Source organism: Liolophura sinensis, chromosome 6 (assembly GCF_032854445.1).
Source record: "Liolophura sinensis isolate JHLJ2023 chromosome 6, CUHK_Ljap_v2, whole genome shotgun sequence".
Taxonomy (NCBI): Eukaryota; Metazoa; Mollusca; class Polyplacophora; order Chitonida; family Chitonidae; genus Liolophura; species Liolophura sinensis.
In genome coordinates this window covers 22,138,846-22,152,419 of record NC_088300.1, presented here as the reverse complement: position 1 = coordinate 22,152,419, position 13,574 = coordinate 22,138,846, and the positions used below count along the sequence as shown (strand labels likewise).

The following is a 13,574-nucleotide window of genomic DNA, read 5'->3' as shown; positions in this document are numbered from 1 at the left end:
TGTTTAAATACATGTAGTAGCAAATTAGACATCCCCAAGCACCATGGCTTAAACAGAAACACATAACACTGAGTCATACAACCGTTTTATCTGGATTCTCTCGGATTTCACGTCTGTTTGTTATTATGGAAGATGAACTATTAATGACATGTACTTATTAATTTGTTTGCTTCAACGCCACATTCAATATTTTTCACTTATACGATGGCGGTCAGTTTTATGGGCTTGAAAACTCCATTCGTTATTAACCATTGACGACATTGGCATCTTAATTCAAAGCAGTTCCCAGTATAAACCACGGACGTCTAGCGAGTTTCTGACGAGCTTTTCCACTTATGACGCACTTATATACAAACCATATTGGTGGAACACTGGAAAAACGTCCGCACAAGCATCGTCAATCGCTTGCTGTGTATCACCAGGGCCCCACCAACACCAAGAGTAGAGAATGTAACACAATTAATGACGTACAGCATTTTGAATAAGCTTGAGTCGGTGACATCTAATATATTGCAGTTAACACCACTGCATGTTTTTGTACCTAATTCTACTTAAGTCATGGTGCCTGAGGAGTGTACTACTAACGTATTGACATGAATAGCTGAAATGAAATTCCAGCTGAGGTAAATTGACAAGAAGCCGTATTTTACCGGTTTGATGTGACCATCTACCAACTATCATACTGATGTCGATGCTCTGGTTTTACTCTTCATGCTGCCAGTGTCAAAGGTGGCGATTTACCGGTTCAGTTTTGCATTCACGAGGAACAACATGATCCCTAGAGTTTTCTCACCAATCTGGTGAATCCAGTGTAGAGGTTAATTGTGGAGGTAAAATTCTCGTGTTCAACGATACACACTTTATGAACGTTGTGAAATGTAATGCTAAATCTGAGTTTACACTCACAGACGTTTTCACCGATGAACGGATGATTGAAAATGATGGTTGCAATGGTAGGGGAAGAAAGTGCAATGATTGAATTTTAGAGCGGAAGAGACTGGATTAAAAATCCAATCTACGTATCAGGAAAGCACTCTAACGCTGTGTACTAATGGGAGTATGTGGCTGTACTTAACAATGCGCGGATAGTGCACAGAAATTGAGGCGTCTTATAAACAGATAACCATGTACTCTTTTTCAAGACATTTTGGAACTATTTCCTGGTAAGAGGGCACTAAGACTGTCATTGATTAAATAATCAGTAGTATATGTGTACTAATCAGATATCCATGATTGTAGTAAAGTAAACTAAGTGGTTAAAACGATGCTGAGGGAAATGACCACGATTACCGTTTTATGGTCATTTCTGGCATAAAATAGCAAAGAGAAGATCTACAGAGGTCAAGACAACGTTTACTGTGATTCTGAGAAAGTCAAGAATCCAGTAATGAAAGTCTTGTGAACAAATAAGAAATTGCCCACCATTAAGCAGCACGGGCAGACTCAAAGCTCTTAGGTCGGGTTCTCAGCTATTGACGTACTTTCACCGGTATTTGGCAAGATCTGAGGTTTGATGGCTCAATAAATAAACTCGGCTCTCAGATCAGATTAGTTTCTCTCTAGAGGACGGCTAGTTCAATGAACAAACTTGTCTCCAGCATGGACCATTAACAGTGCATAATAGATTTACCCTAATTATGGCTGTGCATGGTATGGTTGGTAGTCATTTGCACGCAGGTCTGCTCCGATGGAATTATGTTTTGTTAAAAGGTTGGAGGACGTGCAATTAACGGCGGTTCCTTTCCTTTGGCGAACAATTCATTACAGCCAGAAGCGTTGAGATGTGGCCAATAACCCAGTACTGAGCTGAAAAACACTACTGTTTGCTGAACCTGTCATTTAATGACTGGCGACAGGCGCAGCTGTCGCCAGTCAGCTCGTCTAATCACCGATTTTATCCACAAACACATGTGGCTTGGTTGTTTTGTAACATTTTTTCATCCCATTCAAAGATTCCGATGGTGGCTGCAAGTCCCAAAGAGATTTTGCGGTTTTTATACGCCGATTGGCGCTGAAACACCCTATAGCCTTGATGATTCCGGTCAGGTACGCATTTGTATGAAATTCATCGGAAATCTATACACAGCTTCGTCCACTCTCACAGGTCACATTGAGGTCAACGACGTATTAGGACCATGACCTCGGCCTGGCTCATGTAATAATTAAAATGTACTAAAAGCAACTGTATCCAATCGTTCAGTAAATGTGCTTGTCACATGAAACAGAAAAGTTGATGATTCACTCAAGATACTATACACACGACCGCTATCGTATAAATGACAACATGCAATTTGTTGAGTACACCGTTAATCACAATAATACTGAAATAGATAAAATTGGAATTCATGCGCCCAAACAGACACTCGTATACCAGCCGTCAACCAAAACGTATGTTCTGGGTCAACAATCGCAAGGCCAACTCCCAAAACATAAAATGTCGAAGGGTTTGTACAACCATTTGTTCATCCATAGGCATGTTATCTGTTCACCTCCATCATGGTAGCTTATGTACCGAGGCATCCGCACTGTGATCGTTAGTAAGGAGAGACATGGCACAGAGCTGCCAAACCAGACAGGACCAAAGAAGTGAGGAATACAAACAGCCAGGGTCCCGGCACAATATTTTAGTAGGGGGTCAAGGGAAAGAAGTTCCCAAGGGAAAAATTGTTCTGTGTATTGTTAAATGTATTTTGGAAATGTTGGCTGGCAAGTATACACGTCGTTATTCCGGCATTATACAGATGAAAACATCATACAACAGTAAGAAACATTTTTGTGTAAAAAAAAACATCAGATTTAATGCAATGACTGGGAGAACGTGATTTTAATGAAAGAAAAAACACGTCAAAAACTTTTGTGTTTTGGGGTATGGTGTTACAATGGTATGCAACGTCCCTAAAGCTATGTGAGAAAAAATGTAGTGTCACAAGATAGGAATAAGGACATGACTATGACAAGTCATTGCACAGACGACAATGTGTCCTTATTGAGTGACATGCAGCAAAAATAGTCGGTTGGTCCACTAGAACATCAACAGCCATAAACATTTTTAATGGTCTGAACCGAGGAAGGTCGGCTGAACGTGATAAATTAAACGAGGTATAATATCATTGCTATTGTTGACCTTGGCAAAGATGCCACATGTCAAGATCGACGGGAGGGTATGTGATGACCTTGATGGTCGGGTTCAGTCATTACTGCGATGATGATCGTAAATTCTGCAGAAAGATAAAAAAAACTATTGATAAAAAGGCAAGACAAGCTCTCAACTATGAAGACACGAAAGAAAAGGCCCTAATCATGAAAGTAGAAAAGAAACCCCTCGGCTTTGGAGATACAAACTTGTCCTAGGGGAAAGGAGGACATTTGCTTTGGTAAAAAGGAAACCCAAGACATGTTGTCTCTGACCTCAACATTAGAGCAAGTTCGGGATAACTTTTTAACTTCCACAGACAGCAGTAATCACGCATTACATATGACGCCAAAAGGAGACTTGAAGCATAAATCGTACAAGGAGATAAAAAAGAACAGATTCTGTAAAAATTATCTGTGCGTGGTCCAAAGCCGAATGTGTATTCAATTTCATCTGGCAGGATTTCAAGTCATTCATAACTATACTTTTTTTTCACCTGCTGGGGAATTTAACTCTGATTAATGGCAGACAAATTTGAGTTTTGTTTTCGCCATTCTAGCCTCGCCATGACTTGGACGAATGATTCTGGCTTTGTTCTTTTTGTATTGTTCCCTCATCTTCGCTCAGGAAACTGTTCGCCAAATTTCCATCACTTGAGAAGAACAAGTTTTCCGAAAGACTTTGAGGCCATTTGCTCTTGCCACACACTTCATACGTTTCCAAATCTTGTCATAGTTAGTCTGTTCACAAAGTGTTATTCTATAACACCACATCTATCACTGAAACAAAAAGGCCATTACGCAGACATCAGAAGAAACATGAAACCATAAAATCGTGCAATTTTATACAGTACAGAATAGTACAGGCTGTTTTTCCACACTTTTAACAAATTAAGCCTAAAAGCTATTATAAACAAATATCAGATCAATAAAGCACATATTCATCACATATTTGAATTCTTCACAAAAACATAAAGACTGCATTTTGAAAACTGTTATCAAGAAGCAAATCAAAGAAGCATGTCACTAGAATTCTATACCTGCGTGACAGAGCGGATAGAAAACCCATAAGGAATAATACGCCGGTCTCGGTCGATGATGTATCATATTGCGTTGTTACATTAATATTTTTTCTATTAGCCAATTGTCCTCTGTTTGCTCTCAGATTGTGCACATCCTTTAGATTTGATGTATTACGTAATCGTCGGGAAACACATTATTCACTTTTTATCTTCGATACATGTGCCGTCATGGTTATAAAACAAAATACGACGATCTGTTATATTGACAGTTATGATAACCCAGTGTTCCTTGATGATGCGTAAATCTAAAACTGAAATATTTGAAGATACGTAATGCCGTTTGAATTTTGAATCATTCTGGACAGTAAGACTATTGACATTTTACTATCACAAGTTAACAAAAGGCTAAAACGCAAATCTATGAAACAAACTCCCACGTGAAAGCGTTTCCATGGTAGTTGCGTTTTTCAAATTAGTGGCATGAAAAGTGCGATGAAATTGCCCATGCAACCCACCTGTTAGTTATCACGCAGATGACTCTATCGAAGTCTGTCTTCCTTATCTCCCTCGTGTCCTTTTTGAAATGACCAGAGCCTCAAGGCAGTGCCTACACCTATTTATTCACCTACTATTCTGATAATCCATGGATAGCATTTGACATTTCAGGTCTATTTTTTTTGCATGGACTGTCATTTTGTAGAACACCTGGCTTTGTTTATATGCTGTTGCTATGGGTCTTTCATCTGCAGACAAGAGCGATCAACCCTTAGATGCATAACTAGGAATCAAACCACATGAAGTTCTCATTCGCGATCGGACCCCTAACTGCTGTCATCATTCGAAGATAATATGCAGATATAAACTACAGATTTGGATTTAGACGACTTATTTAGATTGACGATTCCTGTTTACACTCCCTGCTATTCTAGTCTCACGTCAATAATTTATCTCCAGCATAAAAAATAATGGCTATTCCTAGCAGATAAAACAGTCACGCCCATCACTTTTTAAGGATCAATCAGAGGGTAAAGATTGTAACCTTAGGCATACATCTGATCGCAAAGACGATATAAAACTATTGCGCCATGCACGTACGGTTACATTAGGTGGTCTTATCTGCGGCATCTCGGCGGGTTTAAGTGGTAAGGCAACAACACATGCGCAGTATCAACATGACCTCAGGTGTACTTAATCTAAACTTTAATGAACTATTTTAGCTGATAAAGTACTTGGATGTAAAACGATATTTGAAAAAGACTCTTCATTGCTAAAAGGCTCCCATTAAATTACAAATACACAAATTCGTGATGCTACAATAACGGGAACGCGTCACGAGATAGATGTATGTATGTACATGTATATACCACGATAGCGCCACATTTACGTGCTCTTGTGTCAAATCATATTATGTTCCTACTTGCAAATATCGTTTAATAATGTATAAGTGAATGTGTGTTTAATGGCCATCACATATAAATTCGTTATTAGTAAATTTACATCACTTTCACCATAAATAATTTGGCAACCTTGGCCAGTTTGTTTAGATTTAATACAAAATCCATTCCATCAAAGAAAGAAAAATAATATATATATTTGTTAATATCCTACATTATCCAAGAGGCACGGAACGGTATTCCACTGACCAATTGTACATTCAAGAAGGCTGGTTTCTAAACCCAAACTCATGGAAGATAGCGCTTCGATTTAATCATCGAAATTATACTTAAATCGGTAACAGTTCTAGATTTCTTATCAGTATTTCATAATAACCCGTTATTACAAGACATAGTGATGAAGAAATCCAATGACAACGAAAACATTTTTTTGTATATATTTATTGTCTGAATGCTAAGAAAAACACACTAAGAAACGTCGGGCGGCAATAAATTCAACACTTCAAAGAGGTAAGGCGTGCGATTTATGTATTTATTTGACTGCTATCTGACTATCTATCAGAGTTTTCACTTATACCATGGCGGTTTTTTTAGAGGATGGAGGAAAATGGAGTGCCCAGGTCAAATAATCGACCTTTGGCAAGTAACTTGCGCGTCGTATTGGTGGGAGAAGTGGTCTTCACCCATCGACCACTTGAACGTCATTGAGTGTTTATTGTCACCTAGGCCCTGCGACCAGTGAGAGTGGGGAATCCACAAATCTTCTGTCCAAGGCCGGGATTGTCCTAACAACTGAAACCCAGGCGTTTTAACCACTCGGCCACTGTAAAACTCTCAGTGGATATGCGTGGTCTTATCCGTCAATCTGGTTTGTCGCATAGTCCAGTAATCTTGCCTACAGCCTCATAATCACAATGTTGAATGTGCTCCTTAAATGCATCATTTGGTTACGACAGAGACATTCTCCATCAATATAACCATATCTTGGAAATCGATTGCGCGCAACGTTGTTACATGCAAGCTTTATATACAATAACCTACAGCCTGTGATATTTCATCATTACAACAAGGTAATGTCATTAACATCTGTTACTATGCGGCATAATCCAGCTTCTCCTTTTTCAGATTCTACTATACACACTAATTTTTGCACACCACGGCGACATGTTTATAGTTAGACAAGTCATGAGAGAAACACGGCCTAGTTCTGGCACGTTACCACTCATTATTTGATCGCAGTTTACAATTCCATACCTCATATAAAAAGCCCGACATGAAGTTATAGCAGGTAAAGTTGTCCCAGGCAGAGCTATTAAACCTATGGCTTCCATTTAAATTGGGACTGATTTCATTTAACGGTGTTTCATATATTAACTCCAACACTTCATTTAACACGAAGTCTGTTGAAATCTTACGAAGTACAAAAGTTCCTGAGTGACTAAATATAAACTGACTGCTGTCAGAAATAGGCTCGACTACTGAGCTATACCTCACAAAATTTCTCACACGTGACCATCGTTCTAGAAAAAAAGTTTTGATTGGCATGTAAGGTAATAAAAGACTCACAGCATAGAGAGTAAGCCAAGAGCAGCGACGACAATACTTAAATAATAGCAAATTTCTCGCCCCTTAGCATCTGTCTTAAGCAGAATTAGTTCAAAAGGGAATGTAATGATGATACAAGCTATTTATGAGACATCAGTAGCGTGGAGTTACTCAGAATGCTGTGTTGTCATCAAATTTAATAATATAACTGTGTCACCTAAATTGGGACCGGAAGTCCTTGTCGGTATCCTTATTCCATTCAGTATCGGCTCGGCCAGGAAACAGATTCGCCTCTGACATGTATTCACATCCAAATCTTGAGCAGAAATAGACATTAGGACCCTGGAAAGGGACGTGATGGATGCAGAGATTCTGGCTATCCTAACAAAATGTCCATCGTCATTTTTTAATCTCAAGAAGTGGTTAGTGACGACAGTGCTTCTGGATATGTGACCGGCCAAGACATGCCCTGGCGTGCTTTGACTGCTTATTTCGCCATTTTGTTTAATTAAAAGGGCCGACAATTCAGGATCTTATGGAATAAATATTGAAGGAATCTCAATTTACGAATCTCCCAAGCCACACGGAAGATTGCGTTCATTGGCCAGATAATCGAAACGTGACCGACCAAATTGGTTTTCTGCATCCTCCTACGGTTTGATGGAAATAGATTCACTTTGACGAATTGTCCCTTGAGCGAACGGTTTTTATCAACAGTTCTATAGTATACATTATAACAGTTCTTGATCGAATATCTAACCCCGCAGACTAAAGAACCAGCAGCAAACTGTTTCAAGCAGTGAAAAAGAGCGATCAGATACATGAAATAAAGATATGATCACTGTACAACACGACTTACAAGGTGGATAAAGCTGCCAGCGACTGATAGGATGCAAAAAACATAAACAAATCGTGGTACACGTGAAATAGCCAAATAGCTTTCAGAATATACTGACGATTTTAAAGGCAAACCGTAGGAGAGACTTCTCTAGGTGTAGAGAGGCCTATCACGTCATGGTAAATCCCTTCTGGCTGGTGTTCGTAGACAATGGGCATAGCGACAGGACGTAACCTGACTTAGTGCATGGCACTACTGTGGCTCTACCTTACACTTCAGTTACCACTGCGGCTTGATGCAGGAAATTGACAATCATTCACTGGTGCTTAGTGGGGTTGGGGTGAAACGGGGTGGGGGGGGGGGGGTAATTCATACTTGTTAAATCACCATTTATGGAACCTGCGAGAATCTGTCAACACCCGGTCGATTTTTTCGCTTAAAATAGCTTTAAATAAAAAAAATGAATGCGTTTAAACATTTTTTCCCTGATATCATATGCATCGCCTGTATTCGTTTAGCAATTTCACCATTGGTTTTACACGTGTCAACGTCGTAGCTTTATAACTAATTTAAGAGAGTGAGAAGTGACTAGAGGAAAATAAATTCAGATAATTAAGGTGAAGATATTATACAGCACGAGTACTACGGTCAGCTAAACTCCAATCAGATAAATAAATAAATAAATAAATAAATAAATAAATAAATAAAATGGAACCAGAGGGTAGAGTGAGAAGGTCTTCAACGGACTTAAGTCTATTATATATTAGACGTTGCACTTTTAAAATCACTCAGAGCCAAGAGCGAACAATAATTGTTACAACAAAAGGGTCAATCCACTTTTCGACAGTGTATCTTGAGAAGAAGGGGAATGCAAAAGTGCCATCGCCCATGCCGTCGTGCTGCCTAGGTGGAACGGCTGTTGTGCACTGTATATGCTGCTATATTCAGCTAGCGCCCTTCTGAATGGATTAAATGTCTAATTGCTCTCAAAGACAACCTTTGCGATGCGTTTATTAAGCAACTGCTGACCCTCGTCGAGGTTTTAACCAAGCTACTAAGAAGATAAACACTATCAAGGAGAACAATGTAACCTATACCTATACCTTAGGAAGTTGAGTTTATGATGGGTTGGGGTATTGGGTATAAGACGATCTCGACGTGTTCTTCAGGTATAGGCAGTAAGTGCCATCCAATGACCCATTTTTATGAGTTATTTTAGTGTTAGTAGCGGCACGCTCTGGTAAAATAAGTTGGTGACGGGGGAATTGATACCATTCAGAGCTGCTGTCACGACCATTTCAAATACATCACCGTCACCAATTTTGGAGTGATGGCACAAAAGGTGTTCAGAATTATTGGTTAGACATGAGACGGGAGGAAGGGCTGAGAGTCAGTTTACAGACGGCTACATCAGTTGCTCTTATCCCACCCATTCATCGCTATGGCCAAGCCAACTGACGCGGACAGAGACTTTCGCTTCGTGGGGCATCACGCAGGCAGCGAGTACAATGGTACGTCGACGGCATGTGTATACTTAGCTGACGTTCAATGCCAGATTCGCCATTGCTGTTATTAATGTAAGCACTGTATCATATCAGTCCAAAACTCAAAGCTGGACACGGTTCAAGAGTTAGCGGACCTATATTTTAGGGTACATTATAGAACAACGTGGTAGTGCTGCAGAAAAGTAGAGAGAGCCTCTGGTTAATCAGTGAGTTCAAAATGGCGACCACCTGGCGAGGCCGTGTACAGTTTCTTCCTAAAACAAGCTTGATGGGCCTTTCACTATAATGAAAGACCATTGCTCATTTTTTTGACATAAAAGAGCAATTAAATAAGTAAATAATAAAATGGCTATATGTTAAATGTAAAAATATATCTACTAAAGCAACTTGACAGAAACACAGTGTAAAGTCGTGAGTTGACTAAGTTGACGTTAGCAGACCAACAGTTTACTGGTAAAAATTTCGGCTGTAAGTTTGAAATGATGCTTACAGTGCGTAGTAACAATAGTTTGGGACAAACTGACTTGAATGTTAACATCTTTACAAATGCTTATTTGTAGACATTATGTAACGAAAATGTTTAGTCTGGAAAATGAGGGACTTGAACAGAAGGTATATGACGTGTTTCGACAGATTTATGGATGTGTCAGCATTTGTTAGCTCACAAGGAAATATTTCACCGCTTATATATGTTATACCGCAAAAGTTCAAATGGCACCCATATATCATGCAGGTATTTTCGGGAAGAAATCGGATTATACGAGGTTATTTAAGGCTAACTTCAGCCAAATGAAGTTTGGAAAATACACAGAAAACATATTTTTGCATAGTTATGCTTGTATTACAATTTTACCATAAATAACTCATATACACCAAAAAACTAGCCATAAAGCTATTTGATGATAATGTGAATAGAAAAAAGCGTGTCGGAATCTTGCCTGGGTCTGGGTTGCTTACAACGTGTTGCCAAGAAAGCTGGAATCTTCACCTACTTCATGTTAACGCTATCAGATACACTGCTCAACAAATCAGTTCTCCACCCTAGTCGGCTTTCGCTTTAACACTGGGGGATGCTATTACTAATTAATCCCAAAAAGATTGAGAAATAGATTGTGTGGAATCCGGCAACAGATGCTATAGGCAAAAACCGGTCTTATAAATAACTGCAAGTGCAACCACTGGTAATTCCAGTTATAAGGTGTATGATATTTAGCATGTATAAATTCAGCGTACAGGACTGGGTACAACTCACCATGGTTGTAATAATACGGTTCATGTCATTCTGATAATGAGAGTAGTATGGTGTCCAGACTTACGAACCACAGTTAACGTTTAGGCCTGCAAAACGCTCTGCGTGGTTCTCATGTTTTGTGTACAAAACCGGACAATTCCTATGGCAGAACAACATTAATGTGTACAGTATAGGAAACTGTAAAGCACACGTTTCTCACTGTTTTCTGCAAATACTCTCCCCAGCCCTCTCCCCCCGAAACGTATTCCATGACAAATTAATTAAGTAGTGGCAAGACTTTCAGTCATTTTTTTTCTTACCATGGACGCGTACATGATACTTATCACACAAATGATTGCTAAACAAACATGTATGCTTTTCATGAATAGGCGTGACTAGGTCCTCTACCTTTGCTACGAGTCAAATGCAAACATTCCATGGTTTCTTGCTATCCGAAAAGGGCATTGATTTTCTCATGGCACGTTAAGAAATAACACGATTTCTTTGAGCATGTACAAAAATGAAAATAAGCAATGTAATAGAATTCGCGCTTTTGTCAGTTTTATCCAATGAAAACGTTATTTTCAACACGGGAGTTACAATCACTGTTTCTTTGCGTGGTGATTCTAATAAAAATAACACCTTTTTCCTCAAAGAAACCATCTCTTTGACAGGTTTTGTTCAGGGGCATTCAGTAAAGCGTCATAAACGCAGATAACGTTCACTTTGAAAACTTGATAATCTTCAACTAGAGATTGTTGCTAATTTGTCTGACACCTCTCTTTCAACACTTGTTAATTCTGTGCCAATTACACGATAACAGTGGAGTTTTCAAAGCGGGTCACCTCTGAGAATCCCGTTCATTCGACAGGGGTGAGCTACCATGGAGCCAAGGAATCCCCTGATCTACAAAACACACACCGGATACTATAATATAAAAAAACTCAAACAGTAAAACCCGACAGCTGGATACTGCCCCGCAACACCTTGGAGCATTCTTTTGTTTAGTGAGTTTCTTTGCTTTGCAAAATGTGTTATCTCTAAAGAAAGACGAATATCACGGAAGATCTATTAGCAGTGAACAACTTCTTGTAACAAGGAAGCATTTAGCTCTACTTATTGCAAGAAATAATCAACATCCGAATGTGTCAACACCCAGAAAGTAAGAGAAAACACTATTTACTGTTACATGCACGGAACGAGTCCAGACCAACTTAACTGCAGTCCATCATGTCGCCATGTTACTTTTGCCAATCTCTAGCTAGAAGTGGTTTGAGATGCTAGCCTGAATAGTTTGTGAAAAGTTTATATCAATTTATTTTTTTTCCTTGACAGTATTTATTTAAAATCCCAATGTTTACTTCTGTCGCTCCAACTGTTGCGCAAACTCGTGTAAAAATGTAATTTTGTTCATATATTTTGACTATGTGTCGGAAATGGTGGACTATATTTATATATCCACCAGTGTAAACCATAAAATAAGAGTAAATGTTCTTTAACTTAAGGTAGAGCAAAACATTTACACTGAGTCTGTGGTATAGGTCATCTATGATGGGACAGTACATGGGAGTGGTGAGCACGGTGAGAGCCAGCGAATCAAGCTTTCCGGAAGTAGCCCGATAAAGTGTGCTGTCTTCATCTTTGATGTAGTTGGTCAATTGCCCAGCAATTAAGCTCAACCGTACAGAAGTTCAAACTGATGAACACCTGCACACGAGGATGCGGGCGGGATGGAGAGGGCGGGTACTGTGCTCACAGCTAAAAAGGGTGTTTCATGTAAAGGGGAAAGTGGAGAATAAATGCACGCAAGGTAATGACAGTAATTTGAGTGCATTTAAATAATAGTGTAACTATGGTCTTCAATTTTTCTTGTGCAGTTTATACTCATGACCGCGGAAATGAAAACATGTTACACTTTTTAATATTATTAGACTTAAATTTTAGAAAACTTTTTTTTTTCACCTTTTGACACATAGGTTCATAGAGACAATCAACGAACTCTTTTTTCTAATTTGAATCTAAACTGGGTTGAAAAGATCAAGAATCTTCTGGACGAAGAGGTAACGTTGACCAGTAGACTGGCTTACCTTACAAACATTTCTACCCCAGTGTGCTCCATATTTCGCTTAATGCCCTTCCAAGACTTAGTAAGTCTGAATACCTCTCGAGCAGTTAATCCTAACCTCTCGTCAGTCTTTGTGTTTTGGGTCGCATTCGTCAATGAGTTGAATTCTTGACTCTTGTTGGATGGGTCAGGTTTGTAACTCCGAGAGTAATGACAACCCATTGTCCTGTGTCACTCAGTCAAGAACAAATCCTCTCAAGGACTAATCCCCATCGAGTTTGGAGCCAACAGGTACACGACATGTCCCGACCGTAGTTACACAAGTCTCTCCCGTCTTGCGTTGCTGTGTTAATGCGAGACAGTACTTGTGAGCTGATAGCGGAAGGCTGAGTCCCGGCCTAATCTCTCATTGGCTGTTTTGGGGGCATAATTCCCCACTGAACAGAATCACCGCTAGATCACTAGAAATAGAACTGGAATTCTCTCCTGTGCATCGCAAAATCCAACGAAGAAAATCCCCGCTGTTTTGAAATCTTAGACAGAATTAAAATTGAGTTTAAAATACAGAAATCCTCTGCGTTGTCCCGCGTAGGTTCAGCATATATTGATTTTGTCGATTGATTTGATTAATCCCCACTTTAAAGTCCTCGTGGACGGCTGACGCTTTGCACGCTCACAGCACACAGACTAGGGGGATAACTGGTAGGGATGTTAGTCGCTGACTCCCACCGTAAACCCAGCTGCCACCTTTTGAGGAACAGCGGCATACCAAGCCTTGATCTATGTGGCTACACGGACGGGAGAATAAGAGAGAAGTGGCGGGGACTGCTTATACAATTTCA

At 39.5% G+C, this 13,574-nt stretch overlaps 1 protein-coding gene across 4 annotated transcripts in view; it reads right to left on the bottom strand.

Annotated features, from left to right (window-relative positions):
* LOC135468739 (neuroglobin-like) overlaps positions 1–13,574 on the bottom strand; it is a 103,805-nt gene that overhangs the window by 14,283 nt on the left and 75,948 nt on the right. Inside the window, exon 1 of one of the 4 annotated variants that reach the window (XM_064747142.1) lies at positions 12,755–13,090. The exons of the other annotated variants lie outside the window; for them this stretch is intronic. Coding sequence (XP_064603212.1) covers positions 12,755–12,954 — 200 coding nt within the window. The 5' untranslated portion in view covers positions 12,955–13,090. Of the gene's footprint in view, positions 1–12,754; positions 13,091–13,574 lie in introns of those variants that run through there. 4 annotated transcript variants of the gene reach the window in all.